The sequence below is a fragment of the Perognathus longimembris genome, chromosome 16, assembly GCF_023159225.1.
Source record: "Perognathus longimembris pacificus isolate PPM17 chromosome 16, ASM2315922v1, whole genome shotgun sequence".
In the NCBI taxonomy this organism is placed as follows: Eukaryota; Metazoa; Chordata; class Mammalia; order Rodentia; family Heteromyidae; genus Perognathus; species Perognathus longimembris.
In genome coordinates, this window is record NC_063176.1 from 23,519,518 (window position 1) to 23,544,083 (window position 24,566).

Genomic DNA, 24,566 nt, shown 5'->3' on the forward strand with positions numbered 1-24,566 from the left:
AAAAACACCCTACTTGAGGAATCCCAAAATACTTCTTTTGTCAAAAACCCCTTCTTTTAAACCCACATTCTTTTAAAGGAAGCACTTTATGGCTTCTTTTTGGTATTCCTGAATTTCTAACATCACTACTGTTTTGCTTTAAAGTAACTATCAGGTAAAATAAGGGTAACTTAAACACAGACACTGCCATAGGGAGACAGCCAATCTGATAACCAAGATGGAACTAAGTGAGCAATAGGAAGGGAGCATACACAGTGTGGACACACTACACAGAAAGATGATTCAAGTGTTGGCAGGATGCAGTAAAAGATTGCAAGTTTTCATCACACAGCTCAAAATGTCCCACAATTTAAAACATGAATTATTTATTTGGGCAATTTCCCACTTAGTATTTTCAGACTGTGGAAGACAAAAGAATGGATCAGGAAAATGTGGTACATATACACAATGGAATTTTATGCCTCTATCAGAAAGAATGACATTGCCCCATTTGTAAGGAAATGGAAGGACTTGGAAAAAATTATACTAAGTGAAGTGAGCCAGACCCAAAGAAACATGGACTCTATGGTCTCCCTTATTGGGAATAATTAGTACAGGTTTAGGCAAGTTACAGCAGAGGATCACAAGAGCCCAATAGCTATACCCTTATGATCACATAAGATGATGCTAAGTGAAATGAACTCTATGTTATGGAAACGATTGTTATATGACAGTTGTAACTACTTTCAATGTCCCATGTGTATCTGTAGCTTCTATTATTGATGATGTTCTTGTATCACCTTCCTGTGGTTGTACCTACACTATCTCTGTAATCTCATCTGAGTATATTGGAAACCATGTATACTGGTATTAGAACTAGGAAATTGAAAGGGAATACCAAAATTGAGAGACACAGGGTAAAAAAAGAAAAATAACTACAAAAGCAATTCTTGCAAAACTGTTTGGTGTAAGTGAACTGAACACCTCATGGGGGGAAAGGGAAAGGGGGAGGAGGGAGGGGAGTATGAGGGACGAGGTAACAAACAGTATAAGTAATGTATCCAATGCCTAACGTATGAAACTATAACCTCTCTGTACATCAGTTTGATAATAAAAATTTGAAAAAGAAAAAAAGAAAAAGAAAACCATGGATAAGGAGGAACTAGAATACTAAGTATATATACTTGTATGTGTGTGTTCATGAGTAATAAATAACGTGTGTGCTCATAAGCAATGTATATATGTAGATATATACATATACACATATCAGTTGTACATATGTAGTTTAATTCTCACAATGGCACCAAATAAGGACTATTTTCTGGTCACACTCTCACATTCATTTGCAGATGCCTGGGCATCTTGGTATCTTGGTTTCTTCTCTACCGTGTATTAGGCATCATTCTGGGCAAATTCAATGTCCACAAAAGGGACCAGTCCCACATTCTATCCCTGTATATCCTTGACCATCTAAAACATCCTCACCTTCATTTCTCTTGAGCAGGCCCTGGAAATGGTCACCCTTGGGATGCACTCATACTCTATAATTGCTGTTGCTAAAAACCTTCCATTCTCTGAACCTGAGCCTCTCAGAGTTTAGTTTAGCAAACTCACACTCTATTCCCACCACTCATTTCTGTTGGAAAGAGAGATCTGTGGGCACTTCTTTTCCTGTCAGTGACTCAGCCTCCTGCTGGTCACACTTCCTGTTGGTGTTGGCACTGACATCCATCACTTCCCACATCTCTACTCCTTCTCTTCATTAGCAAAAGTCCTAGATATACAAAAATCCAAGTCCTGGATCTCTCCAGTGGTCTATCTTTTGCTCTTTCTCTTTTGACTGGCATGAGCTGTTGAGAATACCTCGCACAAATGCTTTGCCTGGCCCTGCTCAATCCCTTTCTCCCCTCAGATCCTAACATTCTCCACTCTCATTCACCCAATGGCATTTAAAAGTCCTCACAAAGAAGGGAGGGAGAAAAACCTGTGCCAGATCACTGGAAGTCACATACGGTCTATATCACAACAACGAAACGATCACTGAAGCACGAAAACAGCTAAAATAATACTAAACAGATGAATTTTATAAACTTAACTTATATGGATATTGAACAATGATTTCATATAATATCCACAAATTATTCATCAGGGTTTTGTCAGCCACTTATTTTTGTTTGGTTTGAGTTTTTTTTTGGAGAGGACAGGATTTCACTATGTAGCCCATGCTGACCTAGAAAACTTGATCCTCTGGACTCAGCCCCTCAAGTTCTGGGACAGCAGGCATGTACAAGCACACTCAGCTAAGAACCGATCTTACTTAGTTCAAGGGCCACACAAAAATAAATTGCAGGGAAGATTTAGTCTGTTGACAGATGGTATAGGATAAAGTTAGATGTGCATTCCCTTGATGGCTAAAGATGTTGAATATTTATTCAGGTTTTTACTGGCCATTTGTGCTTCATTAAAAAGTTTCTGTTCAGTTCATTTGGATTGTTTGCTATTTTGCTGTTTAAGATTTTAGTTCTTTATTTATTCTGGATATCAATCCCCTGTGGGATGAATAACTGCAAAGATTTTCTTCTATTCTATGGAAATGTCAAAATGAAGCCTATTACTTTGGACACTCAATATATGTGAAATAAAAATATACAGATACCAGAGTCCATGTTTCTTTGGGTCTGGCTCACTTCACTTAGTATAATTTTTTCCAAGTCCTTCCATTTCCTTACAAATGGGGCAATGTCATTCTTTCTAATAGAGGCATAAAATTCCATTGTGTATATATAGCACATTTTCCTGATCCATTCGTCTCCTGAGGGGCATCTGGATTGGTTCCAAATTCTAGCTATGACAAATTGCGCTGCAATGAACATTGTTGTGCTGGTGGCTTTAGTGTGTTCTTGTTTGTGGTCTTTGGGTAGATGCCCAAAAATGCGGCTGCTAAGTCATAGGGGATCTCTATGATTAGCCTTCTGAGGAATCTCCATACCACTTTCCAGAGTGGCTGAACCAGTTTACATTCCCACCAACAATGAAGTAGGGTTCCCTTTTGGCCACATCCCCTCCAACATTTGTCATTGTTGGTTTTCTTGATATAGGACATTCTTAGGCTAGTCACAGCAGAGGATCACAAGAGCCCAATAGCTATACCCTTATGAACACAAAAGATGATGCTAAGTGAAATGAACTCCTTGTTATGGAAACAACTGTTATATCACTGTTGTAATTACTTTCAACATGCCATGTGAAACCGTAGCTTCTATTATTGATGATCCTCTTGTATCCCCTTTCTGTGGTTGTACCTGCACTATCTCTGTATCTTATCTGAGTACATTGAAAACCATGTATACAGGTATTAGAACTAGGAAACTGAAAGGGAATATCAAAATCGAGAGACACAGGGTAAAAAAGACAAACGATTACAAAAGCAATACTTGCAAAACTGTTCAGTGTAAATCTACTGAACAACTCATGGTGGGAAAGGGAAAGGAGGAGGGGAGGGGAATGAGGGAGGAGGTAACAAACAGTACAAGAAATGTATCCAATGCCTAACGTATGAAATTGTAACCGCTCTGCATATCAGTTTGACAATAAAAATTTTAAAAAAACAGAAAAAATATATAGATAGCAAGTTTGTCTTAATCAATGAAAGCTATATGTTGTATCATTTAACTCATGGTTGTTTTGTGGTACAAAAAGTATTCATGTGAAAAGGGTTCATGATTCTCACACCACCACTCAGATTAACCAGCCAAATAGGGAATTTTTAGGTGTATTTATGACCAAATATCAACAAATTTAGACTTTTTGTACTCTCACTCCTCTTCTTGTGAATATTAGCAGTTAGAAATTTAGGAATTTCCTTAAAGATATAGTTTCACACTAATGTTAGAAAAAAATCATAACTTGACATCAAAAAGGCTTAAGATTAATTAGTTGGGCAAAGGGAAGACATTAGAAAAAATAATGCATGCTTGTGAAATTAACAGAATTTTTTTAAAGAAAAAAAAGGGTCTTCTTTAGGTTTGTATTTTTTAAAAAGTTAACTTATTTGTGTGTGTGTGTGAGACATTCCTGGACCTTGAAAACAAGAGGTAGACACTGTCCCTGAGCTTTTGTGCTCAAAAGCTAGAGCACTTTACAACTCAAGCTACAGCTCTACTTTTGACTTTTTTGGTTAACTAGAGATAAGAGTCTCACAGGCTTTCCTGCCTAGGCTGGCTTTGAACTAAGATCCTCAGCTCTCAGGCTCCTGAGCACCTAGGATTACAGGTGGGAGCCACAGCGCATGAAATTTTTAATTTTTTAAAACCAGATTGGCTTTAAAAGGAAAAGCCACCATCTAGGAAACAAATTATTCTAATGGACTAAAAGGAAAAAAATGTGTTTCCTAACTTTTAGAAAAAGTTAGAAAAACAGAACTTATTTAATAGAAGGGAAAAGAGGAAGTATCACTCAGAGACTTCAAGGATAAGGAACTCTCAAGTCAAGCACTCTCCTTTACCCTACCCAGCCTACAGGCAGCACTGTAACACCCCCCCACCCTTGCCCCCGTCCGCAGACCCAAGTGATCATATTCAAGAAGTCACTGCTGGCATTCAGTCCATTCAATGATGTATAAATGCCATGACTATTTCAATCGCTTTGGCATTGGTCAGATTCAGTGTAAAATCTCTGAGCAGCATATATTAAGTGTATAATCAAGAATTGTGAACAACTGCTTAAAATCCCAAACCTCACTTTTTCCACCTGTAAAGTGGGAGCAAAGACACTAACTCTCTATCATGCTATGTGAGTCCTGGTTATAGAATAAATGTTCATTAAATGAAAACTAAAACATTCCTACTTCAAAATACTAAAAAAAAAAAAATTCTTTACTGTGAAAGTAAAGTATAGAGGGATTACAGTTTCAGATGTAAGGCAGTGAGTACATTTCTTATCCAACTTGTTACCTGCTTCCAATTAGAGATTTGGATACATGTTAGAAATAGGTAATCAAAAAATACTGCAAACCCTGATCCTCCACTGACTTCACCAATGCATTTAGGATATCATACCTTCTCAAAGGCACACTGAGGGTTCCTGCAAACAACAGGTTTGCAGATAACCATATCACCATGGCAACGACAGTTTTGGCATGAATCAGGCTTCCAAGTTGTGGTATCCTGAAAAGAAACATAAGCACTATGTTACAAACCATGAGTCAAAGTTTGAGCTCACAAAAACAGCATCTGCAACAGCCCATATCCTGAACAAGTAAAAGGCAAAGGAAAGTCACAGGAACACCACACACAGCACTCCCTGGACATTGATAAAACCCCAAACGTTGACAAAAGCAGTATAATCCATTTCACAACAATCAACCCATGTACTCAAAGGCAAGGGCATTCAGCAGAGAGCTGTCAATACCCAGAGTAAAACCCATCGATTGGCCCGAAACCTCAGGAGGACACACGGCTCCCTTCCTTGAAGTTTCATTTTGTTGTTAACTAGCAGAGACCACCAGAGCAGGTTTAAAGGCAAATCACACTTTGACTAGCACTAACCAACATGGAAAAGGCAGTGTTTGCCACTAGGTACAAAAAGTCCTGCAGATTTGACTCTAAGGCTCTCGGCAGCTACATATCCTAACACTCAGCAGAGAACAGAGATAAGTAATGTGATTTTTAAAGAAGAGCCACCAACAGAGCTGCCTTGAGTGGTTATATATGATCAGTTGCATGCTGGACATATTGAGGCCTAATGAAGCCACCATTCTTAAGGATCTGACGAATTATTCTGGATCCCAAACATAAGGGAATTCAATAAACACAAGTTGATAACACTGTGTCATTGTTCAATAAATCAGAAAAGAAAATAATGTCAAGAACAGAAAATTGAATCTGGATTTGGTTAAAAGTCTCAGAAACTTCTCTCCTATTTCTCACCTTCCATCATACTAAATGCCAACTTTGACTGTGCCCATTTTGAAGTAACTTTTAGCCCAGCTCCTTCACACTTTCCACAGAGACCTGTGTTTAGCCATTGAAAGGCTGCTTTGATGACTTTGCATTGAAGTCACAAGGATACTACAGGCTGCACTGCAATCCATTTCTCCAGGCATTTCCTAATGCATGTTCCTATTCTACTTCTTAGCCTCACAATAGCCATTTGTGCTGTTTGACTGAGGTTTAAACACTACACCTCTTTAAGAATGCTATCTTTGTTATTCTCTGGTTTAGAACTAATCTGTGGCTCATGTGTACCTCCGATGGGATGACATATAACGCGGCCTTCCCCTATTTCCCTGGGTTTGCTGAATCTCATAGCTCTGAGACTTTCATCCATCTACCACAATATGGTGAAGATAACTGGTTGGCACCTCTTATCTGGCCTCACATCTCATTCTCTGCTTTGAACTCTTACACTGCCCTGTGCTGCAAAGCAATATCGTCCTCTAAGCTTCCATCTTGCAAATAGTTTCCAACTGTTAGCCCTCTCTTGGATGTAGCTTCAGTCCTCTGTTACTACAGCCTGTCCTGAGCACACTGCCATACCTTACTGTACTCTTTAAGTGCCTGTTACCCTTGCCAAAGCAAACTATAAGCTCCCTACAGCATGAACTGTCCTTGGCCTGCCACATGGTGGATACTTACAAGACCAAGCATTAATGTTTCCTAAGTTGCTTGGTGAAGGCTTTTTTCTCCTTCTTAAACTTTTGAATCCTGTTTTTTTCATAGTCACCTGACTAAAAGTGCTGCTAAGGAGCACTTTTAAGGAGAATTATGAGAAGCTTCTAACATTCCATAGAGTCATCAGAACACCAGCACTGACATGTGCTTGGGCGGGCTGGAAAACTTATAGATGCTGACAACTGGTGTTTTCACATATAATGGCAGAAACCAAATCTGACAGTTAATTTCACTTGCCAACTGGCTAGGCTACTGTGCCCACTTATTTGCTCAAACATTATTCTATATATTTCTGTCAAGTTACAAGCAATCCTGCCTTGCAATTTTTTGACTTTGCAATGGGACAAAAGATACACATACAGGAGAAATTGTACATTGAATCTTGGATTCTTACCTAAAATTGGCAACATGTAATGTGATTAGCAATATGTGAGCTGTGTTAGCAAGCACCAGCTTCCAATCACTCGCAAAAGTGAACACAAAGGTAAACACCAACCAATACTCCATAGTGACTGCAGTTGCTAGGATGCCCCTAGAACTGGTGTATTAAATGCCTTTTCAATCTATGATGCATCAGGATATAACTCCACTAAAAACCGAAGAACACATGCATTTTCTTGATGAGACTGACATGTGCCGTTAGCCGACTTTTAAGTAATGCAGACTATCTTCCATAACACGAGTGTGGGTCTCACCCAATCAGGTGATTGCCTCAGTTTAGTTTTCCTAGAAAGAAGAGAATTTTGCCTCAAGACTGTAACATGGGAACACTATTTTCAAGTTTTCAATCTGCTGGTCTGAATTTTGAACTTGCCACTTCCAACAGTTTCATGATCTAATTCTTCAAAATCAATCTATCTCTATAGCTCTGTGTCTCTCTCAGTGTATCTCTCCATCTGTTTCTGTCTCTCTATCTCTGTCTCTATCTCTCTCTCATATTGTGTGTCTCATAAGTACTGATTCTCTGCAGTCATTCCAACACTGATACATTGGTATGCACATTCCCAAACAGAAAGGTGTCATCCTTCTTCTAGGACAAGAAAAGAAAAATTCGCAACCTCTTAGGAAATGTGCTTCAAAAACAAGAAATTTTCAAAAGTCATTTAAGAAATGTAAAATATATCTGAAGATAGATTACATTTCTACTATCTGTCTTACAGAGTTTCAATCAAAGCAAATGAGTATGAGAGTCTGGATTGGAATAGTTCTGGTTTTCTTCTTATTGTTATAGCTCATCCTTCAAAATTGGCAATATTTAACAAGTACAACCCACACTTAACCCAAAGAGCAAGGATATGAGGGAGAGGAAAACCAAATTGCATTTCCAGGCATAATTTAATATGTTTCCTGCTGATTTTAAGAAAACAATTTCAGTTTCAGGATAAAGATTAAATAAAAATGAGAATTTCACAAAGCCAGTAGTTATCATTTATTATCATATGGCTTAGCTGATTACTCTTGAAGCAGGAAGTGCTGATCATAGTTTGGGGGCAGCAGAAGGGTTCCTTCCTCACTGCCTGCCTTCATCTTGGAAGCTTGTGAAAGTAAAGACATGTCACATGCTATACCAGTGCTTGCCTGCATGACAGCCCCATGAAATTAGCACTATAGCTATTATTCATTTGTTCAATTTGTCCCAATTACCAATTTTCTTTTAAATTCTAAGAAGTCGGGCTCTGGAGACCTGAGGTCCCACAAAAACTGGATTTGGGTCCTGCAAGCACCATTTAATAACTGTACATCTGATTCTGAATTGCAGTACCCATGTCCAGGTTCCACTGAATTGAATCAAGGAGACTAACTTAACATAGAGACAGTTAGAAAAGGCTCACATGAGGTGCTATATTTAAAGATATATAAAGTGTCCAAAACATACTATGAGACCATTAAGTGTATTTTTTTCCAAATGCTTCCTGTTGTGTTACAGGCATTCAGAAAATATCTTCCAAACATTTCATTTTCTGAGAGTAAATACAGTCCAGTAAGTACCTATATTTTTCCATTCTCTCCCTCCAGTTTCCACAAGCAAAACCTAAGAGGGTGAAGTGTTTACTTAAATGGATCTCCGGCATTCAACACTGCTGCAGAGGGAGGGATGAGATTTTTTGGTGTGGTTTTTTTTTTAATCAATCTATGTAATTAGAGAAATCAGTATAAGTTGATGGACGGTTGAACCTAAGTCTTCTTGAACTCCCCTTGACTTATCTTACTAAACTCTCAATGGGACCTTCTAAGAACAGAGGAAACTTTTTATTTCCATTCACAAAAGCATTATTTCACCTTATATTCAGTTAAAGGTAAATATCTGAGGGTTGGCTGCCTTGCTGACTGTGCACAGCTGTCTTCCCAGGAGACGATGACTCTTGAGAAAGGAGACCTCTTTCGTTCCTGTTTTGTTCATGATCTACATCCCTGCCCCTAGATGAGTTGCTACTGTCAGTTGAATAAATGAATGAACAACCCTTAGTGCCTGCTTACCCTGAAAATGTCTCTCCTTATGAATTCACATTCCACCTAAGCTGTGAAAGCCTCTGAAAACAAGCTCTATAATGTCCAAAGTTACCACTTCACTGGTGTCTAAGCATTATCAGCTAAGCATTCAACATATCAAGAAAACTTCCATATTTCAATGTCCTCAGAGAGATAAATAACATGGTTAATTTTAAATAAAATGAGCCCTTTCTCACAACCTGGATAGATATATTTTTGAGGTCTAACTTTACAAATGAATTTCTATGGCATCATAAAATTGCTTTATGAAAGTAGGGATATTAGAGATCCTCAATAGCTAAAACTTTGGATAAAGCTATAAAATCTAAAGAAATAACATTGTAAAATAAGTTTTACAGATTTTCTATGTTACTACTGTAATTCCATTGCTTTATAATCCACCTCTAATCTTACACTCTGCAGAAGAAACATCCTTAAAATACTTGTTTTTTAAACTATGATTAGAGAATGAGGCTATGACAAACCTACAAAGCAAGGAAAATGTGACCTGTATAAATACTACTAATTTTAATAATATATGAATCAAAGGATATTGCAGATAGTAGACTGCCTCTGTCCTCAATTATTTAAATTAACAGGAAGATAGGGAGATTTTTAATTAAAAAAAAACTGTTAACTTTGTTAGGTAGCTACTAAACATTGATAAATGCTAAATATAAGTAATGATTATAAACTCTCATCAAGAGTCAATTTTTGTTTTCTGAGATGGAATTATACAGTATTCTAAAGCACTATATTGTCAATGGAAAATTTCTTTTATCTGAGTGGTATAATGATCCTACTTAAAATATTGATTAATTCATCTCATTTTTAAATTCCCCTAGCTTCCTTAGATCAAAAAAAATTTTACAGAAACAAGGCTCCCTACAAGCTGTGTTATAAAATAGCATATGTAAAATATGTTTTTGTAATTAAAATTATATCTATGTGAGTCAAAACCAAGCATGAAATTATATAAACTAGTTTGTAAAGAGTGCTCATTCCAGAATGTGAGTATAAGGTAAATCTTCATTTTGCTTTTTCCTTATCTGTATCTTCTATTTTTCAATAACAAAAGTATGTAACGATGTGATTTTGTAAAGTTACTTTTAAAACATCAGATAGGAGAATGAAAAATATGTGCTATTTTTTTTCTCCTGCCAACTGTATACTCAGGTTGATTCCAGCTTTAGAGCTGCACTAGTGTGAGTTGAGGGATTTAAATCAAGCCACTTACAAAATACCTAACAGCCAGGTGTGAGTGGTTCATGCCTGTAATTCTTGCTACTCAGGAGGCTGTGTTCTGAGGATTGTGGTTGGAAGCCAGCTTAGGCAGAAGAGTCCCCAACAGATTCATATCTCTAATCAACTACTCAAAAAAGCAATAAGTGGTGATGTAGCTCAAGTGGTAAAGCACTAGTCTTGAACACAAAGAGGCTCAGGGATAGTGTCCAGGCCCTTAGTTCAAGCCTCAGGACCAGCAAAAACAAAACAAATAAACAACCAAAACAAATCCTAACAATGGATGATTTACCTAAACTTCCTGAGCTATCACAAATCTTCCATGCTCAGTAAAGTTTAAAAATTAACTGTACTCCCTACTTGCCCTTCAAAGCAATGAAAGAGACACGATACTCAACTGGGACTCATGTCTTTATTTGTGGAGGTTCATTTTCCTGACAAGTCTGGTTTTCAAGAAAGATAATCCATAAAAAAGGGTTCTTTGACCTAGCTCCAGTTTAGGCACAGAAGTAATGGTCCTTGTTTTTCAAGAAACCATAAAGAAACAAATCAATAACTTTCATAAGGTTATTTTTGAGTTCAATTCTTTTCCCAAGTGCCCTTACACAGACAGCTTAGATAAACAGTACCTTTTTCATCTGGTCTCATTTTAAAGTTCATGGAAAGCTACTCATTCAGCCCCAAATAACAAAGAGGAGAAAGCACTTGTTGTCAAGAAAAGATGTGAGATTTTTGTATTTACTTTCATAAGAAATAAATACAAGTTAATGCCACCAAAAAGAAGTATGAAAATCGTAAGCCACTCCTTATTTTTGAGAGCTATTTCAAAGGATTGCTTTGTGTAATACCTGCTCATAGAGATTTTTGGTTTACACATCAGGGACCAAAGTAGCTTCTCATTTCAGAAGCCCGGGAAGATTCTCTTCCAGTTGTCTCAAGGCAATAAACCTGAAAGCATTCATTGTAAGAATATCATCTTAGATACAGAAGCAACACCATGATTCACAGATGGAAAGATAGCTGCTAGGTATAACTGCAAATACCTTTGTTCAACACATCCTAAAGCAAATTACAAGCTAACATCATGTCATGCGGCTGTTTAGAAGAGTGCAACACAAGCATAAAGGAAGGCCAAGGGAAAGAGAAGGAACCGGCTACCTCTAAGAATTAGCACATCACAAATTCTCCACAGACTCATGATTCCTCATGACAGAGAGATTAAGGCATCATGACCCTCTTTGTTTATAAATCAGGCTGATAATCTGTGGATCTGAGATTCATGTCTATCCCGTTTTATTTTTTAAAAAGCTCTTCTCTTGTGCTGTTATAAAACTTGCATAATAATGCATTAATTATACAGCGGTCCTACCATTTTAAATAAGTTTTACTTCTAATCTCCAGTAGGAGATTAATAAGAGGAAGTTTCCCAGGGCAAGGTTGCCTCCATTTTTAATTGATAACCTACCTACTGAACAATCCCAGCCTTCTCATCTGACTTTCATATAGCTCCAGGTCCCAAGTTAAATATGGCTTCCTCAGAAAAGCCTTCTCTGCTTCTTCAGCCAAGGCTCCTGCCTCATGGTCTCAAAGCCAGATATATTTTCCCAGTTTTGTTGTACACAGGAAGTAAACAAGAAGGTATAGTTCACCTTCTGGGTTCCAGATTCTTTGGCACATACCTTTGGTTTTTCTTTTTAAAACCACAGTGGAACTAAGATGGGGAGAATCCTGGTACCAAGCTAGCCTGTGTCAACAAGTTCATGAGACTCCTGCATCACAACAACAATGAAAGTCTGGGCATGGTAATACAGCCAGTTATTCCAGTGCAAAGTATAAATAGGAGGATCATGGTTGAGCCTGGCAAAGCCAGAAGGGGAAAGCCCGTCTCAAACATAACAAGGCAATTAGGGATGCTGGTGTAGCTATAATGCTAGAGGGCCTCACTCACTAGCAAGTGCAAAGCCCTGAACTCAAACTCTAGTACTGCCAACCACTCTGGAGAACACTATGGAGGTTCCTCAAAAACTCAGCATAGACATACCCTATGACCCAGCCATATCACTCCTAGGCATCTTTCCTGAACAACAAGACTGAGGATACCATAAAGACACCTGCACATCAATGTTTATCGCAGCACAATATTCACAATAGCCAAAATATGGAAACAACCCAGATGCCCCTCTACAGATGAATGGATCCAAAAAATGCGGTATCTGTATAATGGAATACTACATAGTGATTAGAAATAATAAAATAATGGCATTCGCAGTGAAATGGTCAGATCTTGAACAAATAATGTCGAATAAGACGAGCATAGAGCACAGAGAACAAAGGCGCATGGTCTCCTGATATGTGCTTGTTGGGATTGGGGGGGGTGGGGAAGAACAGTAGAGATCATGCCTGTAAAACAACAAACATCTTTTCAAATGGTATTTCCACATGTTTTGGTTAAAGACTTTACATTATATCTCTAAAACCAAGCAATCACTGAATAAGCTCAAAAAGATCTAGGATAGACCTATCAGAGGTTCACAAGAGCTTAACAGCTACGTACATATGATTATATAAGATGAGGCTAAGCAAAATGAACTCCAAGAGATGGAAACAGGAGGATTTTATAATTGTCTTTAGGTTTTGTTTTTTTTTTCAAATTTTTATTATCAAACTGATGTACAGAGAGGTTACAGTTTCATACGTTAGGCATTGGATACATTTCTTGTACTGTTACCTCGTCCCTCATACCCTCCTCCCTCCTCCCCCTTTCCCTTTCTCCCCATGAGGTGTTCAGTTCACTTACACCAAACAGTTTTGCAAGTATTGCTTTTGTAGTTGCTTGTCTTTTTTTACCCTGTGTCTCTCAATTTTGGTATTCCCTTTCAATTTCCTAGGTGAATTTCCTGTGGCGTACCATGGGTGGTTACTGTATATGATTTTGGTACACTGAATATTGTATATATGCTTATCTGAACGAGGGAAGGAAAAGAAAAATGAGGGAGGGTATAACAAACATGATAAGAAATGTACTCAGTACCTTATTATGTAATTGTACCCCCTCTATACATTACCTTGTCAATAAAATTTAATGGGAAAAAAACCCAAACTCTAGTACTGCAAAAATCAATGAATGAATGTGTAAATAAATAAATACCCTTAGCATAGATTTTTGTCATCACTTCATTTTTAAGGGTGTGGAAAGTAAGGCCTGGAAGGCCCAGGTAATCTCCGCAAAAATCAATGAATGAATGTGTAAATAAATAAATACCCTTAGCATAGATTTTTGTCATCACTTCATTTTTTTTTTTTTTTTGGCCAGTTCTGGGCCTTGGACTCCGGGCCTGAGCACTGTCCCTGGCTTCTTCCCGCTCAAGGCTGGCACTCCGCCACTTGAGCCACAGCGCCGCTTCTGGCCGTTTTCTGTATATGTGGTGCTGGGGAATTGAACCTAGGGCCTCGTGTATCCGAGGCAGGCACTCTTGCCACTAGGCTATATCCCCAGCCCTCATCACTTCATTTTTAAGGGTGTGGAAAGTAAGGCCTGGAAGGCCCAGGTAATCTCCACAAAGCTCATATGTGAAGGTACCTATAGTTGAACTATTGTGTCCACTTGATTCTGAAACTTGTATTTCCCATCACACTATCTGTACACACAGTTTTGTCTACAAACATGTTATCTAGCCCTAGCTCAAGGAATGTGCTGATATGATAAAGTAGGTAACCTAGGGTTCAAATACCAATTCAACTACTTCCCAGCTTTAGGATGTTGGAGAAATCAATTCACTTTTCTAGTTGTTTGTTGGCTTTTCTAGAGTTTCTGTTTCCCATGAAAAAACTATGAGAAGACCAATCAAGTCACTGTCAGAGTGAAATATGCTAATGTCTTTAACACAATGACTCATTTTTCCTAAGGAAGCATTTAATAAGTGTTAGGTAGGAGCTTGGTCATGTGCTCCAACCTTAACCTGTTGGTAATGGTATTTTCTGGGATAGAGGAGATAATTGTAGCATTCAGAACTATAGCCAATCCCTCCTGGAATCTCCAGTGTCCAAGATAAAGGAAGTTAATTTCTCATGTCTTACTTATTTACACAATGTTCAACTATCAAGTGTTGTGGAAACTATATTCCTAGAGTAGTGCAGTATAAGAGAAAAAAAAAAAAGGATATCTTAGAGCGGGAATAACAAGTTTGACGACAAATGTACTCACTACCTTACATATGTAACTGTAACCCCTCTGTACATCGCCTTAACAATAAATTTCAATTTAAAAAAGGATGTCTTTAAGGGCTGGGGATATAGCCTAGTGGCAAGAGTGCCTGCCTCGGATACACGAGGCCCTAGGTTCGATTCCCCAGCACCACATATACAGAAAACGGCCAGAAGCAGCGCTGTGGCTCAAGTGGCAGAGTGCTAGCCTTGAGCGGGAAGAAGCCAGGGACAGTGCTCAGGCCCTGAGTCCAAGGCCCAGGACTGGCCAAAAAAAAAAAAAGGATGTCTTTAAAATAAAATAGCCAAATAATGTGCTCCTCATTCTAAATTCTGAAGCAACTGAAATCCAGGCTTAGTTGTATGGTTCTATTTCCTACACCCAAGTTTCCATTTGTTCTAGCACAATCCTGTTACAGTGAATGTATGACCTAAGAGCACTCCTAAGAGAGACAAAATAACTCTCATAAATTCCTAGAGATGCCAACCACAGGAAATTTCCATTATGAATAAAAAGTCTGCCTCATATTTCCACTTAGTAATCCAGATTGTAGGAGATTCTACCATATCTTATGCTTGTAATTACTTTTTTTTCCATTATCAATTTAGCTCCAAAGACTTTATTTTATATTCCTAAGGCACATGAAGGGGGAAAATATTTAAACATTCACAATGTGTGCACATGAAATTAAACTATAGCTATACTTATTCTCTCACGTAAAAAATTATTTATTTTCTTGTCTTCCTCTTCCACTAGATCATTATCATCCATTTTATAATTAGTTTTTTACTTATCTGTCTCCCATCCCAAGAGAAAGGCAAAAATCTTCATATTTTGGCAGCTTTGTATTCCCATAGCACTAAAGCCTAACAGGCCGTTGATGTTGTTGAATGGGTTCGTGGAAGGGTGGATGGAGGGATATTCACAAAATAAAGAATTGTGAACTAATCTGCAGTATAAATGCCGAAAAGCGGAATACACAAACGACAGCACTTCATTCAACTTGCTGCCCTTTAAAAGGCATGCGGCTGCAGCGGCCATCTTCAATCTGCGCTATCTGAGAGCCTGCCTTTGGGACGACATTCCAGTTCAGACAGTGGCTCTAAATGAGCCTCTCCATTTCCGACATAATGTCAGATGTGGCATGAACTTAGTGTCCAATCATTTGAAGCTTTCTGTCTGTCCTCAGGCCCCCAATCTTTTCTTAAGCCAGTCCCTTGCAGTAGTCCTCATTGAACTGACCACATTTATTCTCACATTTGAAAAACAATGGAAGAAACAAAACTTTGGAAATAATTAGGGGGGAAAAGCAAAAGAAAATACTGGAGAGGGAGAGTAATATAGACAAAGAGCACACAAACAATAGAAAATCCCAGTTTCTAGTCCAGACCTTGTCTTTAGCAACCTGGAAACATTAGGTAAGCCCCTCCCTCTGAACCAGTATGTTCCTCCATGAGATTCAGAAAATGTGTATCATCTATTCAAATGTTATCTACTAACATCAACAATTCTAGAGCCTTACATGACTGAACCTGTTTCCTCTTTTGAACACACACACACACACACACACACACACACACACACACACACACGATATTTGCTCTAGGAAAATACCAGGAGTACCAACTAGATAATACAGTTGAGATTCCTTAGCCTGGGTTCAGCAATCCATTCCCAGACCTTTCTGTGGGCTCCAGGCAAATATCTGTGACCTGATTTTCTCAGTGACTGCAGTGTACACCCCTGCATGGGCCTGAAAAGCACTTTATCATGCCTAGAGTCCCCTTCTGTGTGTATTTCATTACCACATCCATCAATACACAATTAATGTGCAAACAAGTCAAAAGACTGACTTTTCAATATCATTTCCAGATATACTGCTTTTTAAACAAATCAAACATAAAACCTCTCAAGTCCTATTAAAAAATATCATTACACAAGTTATATGTCTACAGGTATCTAGATGTGTGAATATATGTAGACACACATGTGTATGCATTATTGGTGCATATATAGTCAGCTATAAAATACATGTTACATATGTACATACTTATATGTGACATTGAATCCTCACAAAAACCCTGTGAAGTAATGACTATTGCTGTTTTACAAAATAAGAAAATGAACAAAGAGACAAAGGATAAAAAGACAAACCAATGTAATAGCAATACTTACAAAACTATGTAGTGTAAACCAACTGTACACCTCCACCTCATGGGGGGAGAAGGAAATGGGGAGGTCGGAAGGCTGGGGAAAAATGAGGGAGGAGGTAACAGGTTGGATAAGAAATATATGTACTGCCTTATGTATGAAACTGTAACCCCTCTGTATATCACTTTGACAATAAAGAAATGAAAAATTAAAAAATAAATATAAAAAAAGAAAGTGAATATGGGACGAAGTGTTTGGTCAATTATCACATAACTAGTATATCCTAAACAAACTCAGAATTACTTGTTTTTGAGGAGCACACTCTTTTAATGAACAATGACGTTGGTTCCAAAGAGAACAGTTCCCAACAGGTTAGAGCCTCATTGATCAATAATTCCCCAGCCACCTACACCTCTGCCTTTTTGCAACTGGCAAGAATTTCTGGGAGGGAAAGAGGAAGTCAGAGATCAACAAGGGCAGCTAGCCCAGCCTCAGCAGCCTTCTCTCAATAGCTTACATAACTGCTTTTGTCTCAGGAAACCAAGCACAGCTTCTCCTGTAGAAAGGTTCAAGGAATCTTTCCATAAATCCACCATAAAATAATAATATAATAACAAAACTGTGTGGTAATAACATTGTATAGTAATCACCCTCCTTCATCTTGGCTTGGGAGAAGATACCATAGTTACATATTGCTGCTTCCATTTCCATTCCTTCCTTCCATTTAATACTTCACAGTATTAAATGGCTTCAAATTTTCAAGCCAAGGGTGGTCAACACATATGCCTACTCTGGAAATAGCTGCCTGAGATGTTGTGCTGAGGAGGATTCTAAAGCTCTTCCCAGGCAGGTGAAGTGGGAAAGATCACTCTTGTCAGTCTGCCAGGGGCTTAGGATTAATCTAGGAGAGGAGGAGAGCAAAGTACCTATACCCTGTGTTCCCACAGATTAGCCCAACATAATCTACCCAAAGGTATTATTGCTACTGACATTTCATTCATAAGTAGAAATGCAAAGAAAGAGTGAAATGCTGGCTGGGCCAAAATCAAGGAGATGATCAACTTCAATGACAAACTAATCATCTACATTTTTCTTTCCTTATTTTTCCATTAAGCTACTCAACTCTTTCCAAACATGTTACCCTTTTTCAATCAGAGCTAGTTTATAAACTGGGCTTCTGTTCTATATCAAGAACGCCCTGGCATGGGCTACAACTGGCATGTGAGCTGAGCATCTTCACCTCTGGGAACGTGGATTCCAGCCTTGCTCTACACTAAGAAGAAATGAACTGCCAGTTCTGACAGGAATGACATTTTGACTAAGTACTCGGACCACGCAATCCACTCCTGCAGTCAGTAAAATACACAGTGGTTATTCTGAAGCAACACAAGACTGCATGAGAGGCTCTGCTTCCCCATGTCCTGTGTGTCTGGAGGCCACTGGTGAGAAGCAGGTATCAAGTGTCTCAAAAAAGACTCTCCCAGGGTTCCTTGTTACATCCAGAGGCAAAACCCAGAGCAATTACACTCCTGGTACAATTACCAGCCTCACCCATTTCCCTGCCAAGTGAGGAGATTTGGCAACTGAATAATACAGCTTTCATTTTACATTTCCACTCCAATTAGCCGACAGTACTAGTCAATTGGCTGAATAAAACAAAATGTTGAAAGGCCTCTGTGTGGTTTGCAGAGCTGTGCCTGGGAGAACAATGATGAGATGAAAGGGACTGAAAAGCAAATTAGGAGACCTACTGCAACAAGAGGGCAGGCTGCAGGGAACCCACAAGTGGCATGTATAGTTTAAATGGTGCAGGAAAGATATTTAAGCCTAACACTCATCCTGCCTACTGTTTTAGGGAATTAAATCGCTGCCCTTGAACTTGTGCCACATGAAGTCTAGCTGGGACATATATTAACATCACACAGCATATACATTCAAACACAAACATTCTCCCCAGAACTTCCAGCCTCTCCCGTTTGTTTCCCTGCAGTCACATTTTACAGAGAAGTTTCTATATGCAAGATGCTGAGGGGTTTTTCCCTTCCTTTATCTGCTTTCTGTTTTTCTTAAGGACTCAATGAGTTTCCAGGAGAGTACACAGTCTCTTTTAGGGAAATGGAATCCACACACATGAAAAATCTGGGATACCATCCAGTGGACAGCAGGATCCACAGTAACTTTAAACAATTAAACTACTAGAATCTTTTAGCTGGTGCCAGAATTCTAGGTAACTCCTGCAGGAGGTTCTAGCAGATTCCACTGGATTCCTCACAAATTCTGGCTTGACAACTATAATAACTAACTCTTGCAGAGCTGAGCAAAATGAACCATGGCCTCAGGGCCAGGAATAGTGCAGATTGAACCCCAGCCAAGGCTCCACACTTCTGCCCTGCTGACCCATATTCCCATCTGAGATTAAAAGAGGCCATCAGAGCCATAGTTAACAACATGGCAAAGTTCTGCCTAGCCAACCTGTGGACAAGCCTGAAATTTCCAGCACCTTTGGAGAATGATTCCACTAAAGATAGAGCATGCATATGATTTGTTCCTCGGATTTTAAGCATTGTACATTTTGGGCCCCATGACTGACAGTAAGGAAAAGAGTTTCATGACCTAGTCCTAAAGCTAGAAGTCAAATATAGACAGGAGGATGTATTTATTTACAAAGCAGGATCTGCATCCTCTACTTAGTGGCTCAGAGTGTCATAGCATCATTGTTAAACACACTAGTGGTGTTGAGCTACCACTCTGCAGTTGAAAGGATGGTAAGGCTGGCAATGCAATGAATGAAATCTGGAAAGGAAATACCAGTCAGTATTGGGGGAATGAGAGTTCTTTGCAAGTCATACTGAAATATTTACTTTGAACCTAACAGATAACTCTTAGAAATGCAGTAAATAACATCTGATTTAACTACTCTGCATAAATACAGACCATATGCAAATTTAAATTTCCTAATACGTATGCAAAAATATTCCTTCAGGTAATTTTACTTCAACTATCAATTAATCAGTACAAAAATTGTTTACCATCAAGTTAGCTTTGTGTACAGACTTGTAATGAACAATTTTTTATAGTTAAGGCAAGAAATATTAGAACTGAATGGAGACCACTAAAGAAACTTGGGGGGCTAGGAGTACAACTGTGTGGTAGAGCACACACTTTGAATGTATAAAGTCCTGGTTGGTTGTGTGAATTGTTTTTGCTTTTCTTTTGTTTGTTCTTTTTTTCTGTCTCTTGAAGGGGGCACAGAAAAGGAGAGAGAGGGAAAAAAGGTGAAAAATATAGCCAAGGTACTTAACAGACACTATGTAGAAAATGAACTATATAACTTGTGGGCAGGAACAGGATAGGGAAACTGAGGGAACACAAAGGAAAGGGTAGCATTGCCCAAAAAAGAAATGTACTCAATACCTGACCTATGACATGCTAACCCCTCTGTACAACACCTTAATAATAACAATAAAATTTAAAAAATAATGTATATAGAGTCCTGGATTTGAGCCATAGTACTTGATAAAGGAGGATAGTTTTAATGTTTATAATAAATTCATGTCCCCATTTTCTGAGCTAAAAAAGATAACATCTACATATTATTTTTATGATAAATGTGTACTTTCTTAAGAAAGAAAAAGTGCTACTACAAGTCTTGGAATTGCCGTAACAACGAATTGAGATGAACTTCTGAAGAAAATGGCTAGAGAAGAAGTAACCATTAGTGGATTCACTAATCCCTTCAGGTTAGATGATTTACTGCCTGAACTGCTACAGTATCTTACTACTTTGATTGTTCCCTTCATAAGCTACATAGAACATGAGAGATGTACTAAAGAAACCTTCTCCATCTGACTCCTGAAAAAAAAAAACCAAAACTTTTCCATAACACTAAAAAATTACCATCACAGGTAAGAACAAGATTGGAGCTGTACATATAGTAGATAACATATATATTTATTTAGAACTGCCTAGACTTGCTAGATTTTGTGGGCCATTTAGTATCTGTTACAACTACTCAGTTATATCAGATTTGTCAGGGTTGCAGAGAAAAGACCACAGATAATATGAAAATAAAACTGCATGGCTGGGCTCCAGTCAACCTTTAATTGAGCATTGACATACCATTCACATGTGTCACAAAACAATGTTTTTATTTTTTTTCAACCATTTAGAAATGTAAAATTCCTTCTAACATGATTAGCCATAGACTGGATTTGACACAGGAGACCATAGTTTGCCAATATCTGATCAGCTACATTAAAATAAAAGGAATGAAGAAAGCTATGAGACAAGGAACAAAAAATGTATATATAAATCAATGAAATAGGTTGTGTTTGCATGATTCCAAATGAATAAGTGGGACTGGGAATATGGCCCAGTGCTAGAGTGTTTGCCTAGCATATATGAAGCCGTGTGTTCCATTCCTCAGCACCACATATACAGAAAAAGCCAGAAGTGGTGCTGTGGCTCACATGATAGAATGCTAACCTTGGGCAAAAAGAAGCTAGGGCCAGTGCTCAGGCCCAGAGTTCAAGCCCCAGGACTGGCAAAAAAAAAAAGGAATAAGTGAAGGTAGGTAAGCAGGAAGGGTTCTGATCAGCTAGGAGATAGCAGGAAAGTAGTGTCTGTAGGGGTTAAACTTCTTTTCCAAACCACATTACGCCTGCCCCCTGGCTCTTAAGCCTGCTGATAAAATTCCAACCACTGTTACTGTCCTTGAGTGATACTAAAAGATAAAGGACATGCAGGATTGTCATCTTCAGCTGTTGTAGAGAATAACAGGCCAATATTACCTGAATTTAGAATGAAAGGAAAAGTATTAGTGCTTGGATACCTGCCTATCACAGAGCCAAGCAACTCATTTTCTGCAGAGAAAACAAAAGGAACCAATAACCAATGTCTGCCATTGAAAAGATCCTTCATGAAATTTATTATCTATGGAGTGGCAGAGAGAATAGGTCTGACCAAATGTTAAGTTCCAAATTGGTAGCAGGAAGGCAGTTACTTATCCTGACATCTCGGGTAAAATGTGGAAGAAGCCCAACTTTCTCAACAAGGTGTAGCATGAAACAGGTATCTACACTAATATAATTTCAATCCAACCCTTTATTTAGATGGTTCATCAATTTGACCTGGCAGCTGGTTCTTACAACAGCTTTTTAAAATACAATTTTGTTCAATTACATGTACTCTTAGTCCTAAAAACTAGACAGTATGAACATTGCTATGATTGATTGTCACTGTGTCAAAAAGAAAAAGCAATTAGGAAGTATATTTCTTGTGGTGATTCTACTTCCACTGTTTATAAGGAGACAGTATATTTTGTTCATTTTCAAAAATTTCAATAGTTTGTTTTCCTAAAACAATGAGTCTCTGGAAAGGAGTAAAACACATGAAAATTTAAATAGAATTCATTTGCTGACAGACAAAAATGGCTTTAAATAAAGTAGAAATTCATTCGGAAAGAAAACAAGTAATTCAGTGATAATAGATGCATAAATAGAGCTAAAATCCACAAATATGTTCACTGATGTTAATTATTAAGAACACTAAATAGCTTTACTGGATGACAGCATAAAAAAATAAAACGATCTTGAGGAAAAGAAAGGAAAAACGGCTGGGAATGTGGCCTAGTGGCAAGAGTGCTTGCCTCGTATATATGAAGCCCTGGGTTCGATTCCTCAGCACCACATATATAGAAAACGACCAGAAGTGGCGCTGTGGCTCAAGTGGCAGAGTGCTAGCCTTGAGCAAAAAGAAGCCAGGGACAGTGCACAGGCCCTGAGTTCAAGGCCCAGGACTGGCCAATCAATAAATAAACAAATATTTTTTTTAAAAAAGAAAGGAAAAACATAGTGAAAGAATGTAATAACCCTCAAATCGGAAATTCCTAGTTTGGGAAAATGAACCCTACTCTGTAAGCAAGAATATAAGGTGCACTGTAATTTTAACTCACAGGTACATTTTTTAACTAAATTGATAGATACTTAATTTGTTATAATAATAATTTCTTTAGAAATTTTATGTTTTGCATCTAGAAAACCATACAGAAAGAAAGCAAGGTTCTGGATACTTTGAGACAAGAAATCTATGGGTATCACCTTCTTAACATCTCAAAATCCATTTGACTTCCCACAGTGGTAAGTAGGTGGTTCTGGGTTTCAAGAAGTGCTAGATTGTCAGTTGTTTCAAGATCTCTGATGGATTCTGGGTGAAATCTGTTATTTCAAAATCAGAGCCAAAAATGATGATGGAGATTTTACAGAGCAATTCTCTTAATATGTGTCCTTAGACAAGATCCAAAAGTTAGATCAGAACCCAAATTTTAACCAGGTGTCATAAAGGAAATAAGTATGCAGTGGTCATCAGTCCCACATAATGTCCTAGATGTATGTCATTTATGCACCTTTCTCTGGGTGCAACTATGTTCACATAAAGAACTACATGACCTTGGAAAAAGTATTATCTACTCCTTTCCAATTCAGAATAAGCTGAGAAAATAGCAGCATACATGAGCTCATTTCCAGACATGAGAAAAGGTTTCACCACACACAAACACACACACACACACACACACACACACGTTGATGCCAGCACTAGTCATACAACACAAAACAATGCAAATGTCTATTAACAAGTGAATGGATTACACTTACACACACACATACCCACACACACAAACACACACAGTTTACACATACAATAGAAGTCCATTAAAACGAAAGAAAATTCTGCCATATGCCATTGGCTCATCCCTGTAATCTTAGCTACTCAAAAGGCTGAGATCTGAAGATCACCATGATTCAAAGCCAGGAAAGTCTGTGAGGCTGTTATCTCCAATTAACCCCCACAAAGCCAGAAGAAGATCAATTTTGACCCAAGCCATATAGAGACAGTACACAAAACTTAAACAGTAAAATAAGCCAGTCACAAAAAGACCAAAAGTTGGTAATTCCACTTATATGAGACACCTTAAGGAGTCAAGATCATACAGACAGGTAATAGCATGAGTGTGCCAAAATAGAATGATTGGGGAATGAAGTGTTCAATGGGTGTAGAGTTTTTGCTTGGCAAGATGAAAAGTCCGGCAGGATTGCAAAACAATGACGACTACCAAACTATAAAGTTGAAATAGTTAAAACAATAAATGATTGTCATTTATGACAAATATTGTCATATTTACTACAATTCAAAATTTAAAATTTTTCATTGTTCAGGGTGAGGTAAAGCATAGCTGGGACACTCGCTGGGTAGATCACAAACCTCTGTTCTTCCTACATATTGATGTCCTGATGTGCAACACCCAGAAAGGCAACATTCCAAACTGCCTGCTGATTTGACTGCTTTGCAGAAAGGGTGGGGGAGGGAGCTAGTACCTCTAACACACTCAGAAATCTCAGGGAGCATGGAGTGTATTGCTAGGTCAAAATGGCTGGAAGGAGAACCTTTGTGCAAAGTCAGTTTTTTGGCCCCTAATTCTATGGCAAGAGCCCCTCCATCATTCAAGGTTGTCAAGATATGACTGGCTAGTAATGTTGTATAAGGGCAGAAGAAGAAAAACAATCATCCAGTAACAGCCAAGGAAAAGCTGTGCAACTCACTTGTACACAGTGCAGGACTGTTGCTCTATGTTATAAATGAGGAAATTAATTGGTCTTGGCAAAAGCAACCTATTGGCTCAAGAAAAGTTTCTGCTGTGAAGTCAAAAACACCTCATAGGCAGTCCTCCAGAAAGTATGAGAGGTGTACGTGAAGAAGACTTTTTATTCAGATGTATACAGAATGTTCACATACAAAAAAGGACTGGCTTCAAAAAATTGCCAGCAAAATGC

At 38.2% G+C, this 24,566-nt stretch overlaps 1 protein-coding gene across 6 annotated transcripts in view; it reads right to left on the minus strand.

Moving 5' to 3' along the window:
- Positions 1-24,566, minus strand: part of Fras1 (Fraser extracellular matrix complex subunit 1) — a 423,435-nt gene that overhangs the window by 265,806 nt on the left and 133,063 nt on the right. For all 6 annotated transcript variants that reach the window (XM_048364092.1, XM_048364090.1, XM_048364089.1 and 3 more), the window contains exon 3: positions 5,037-5,144. In XM_048364092.1, the coding sequence (XP_048220049.1) occupies positions 5,037-5,144 (108 nt within the window). The remainder of the gene's footprint in view (positions 1-5,036; positions 5,145-24,566) is intronic.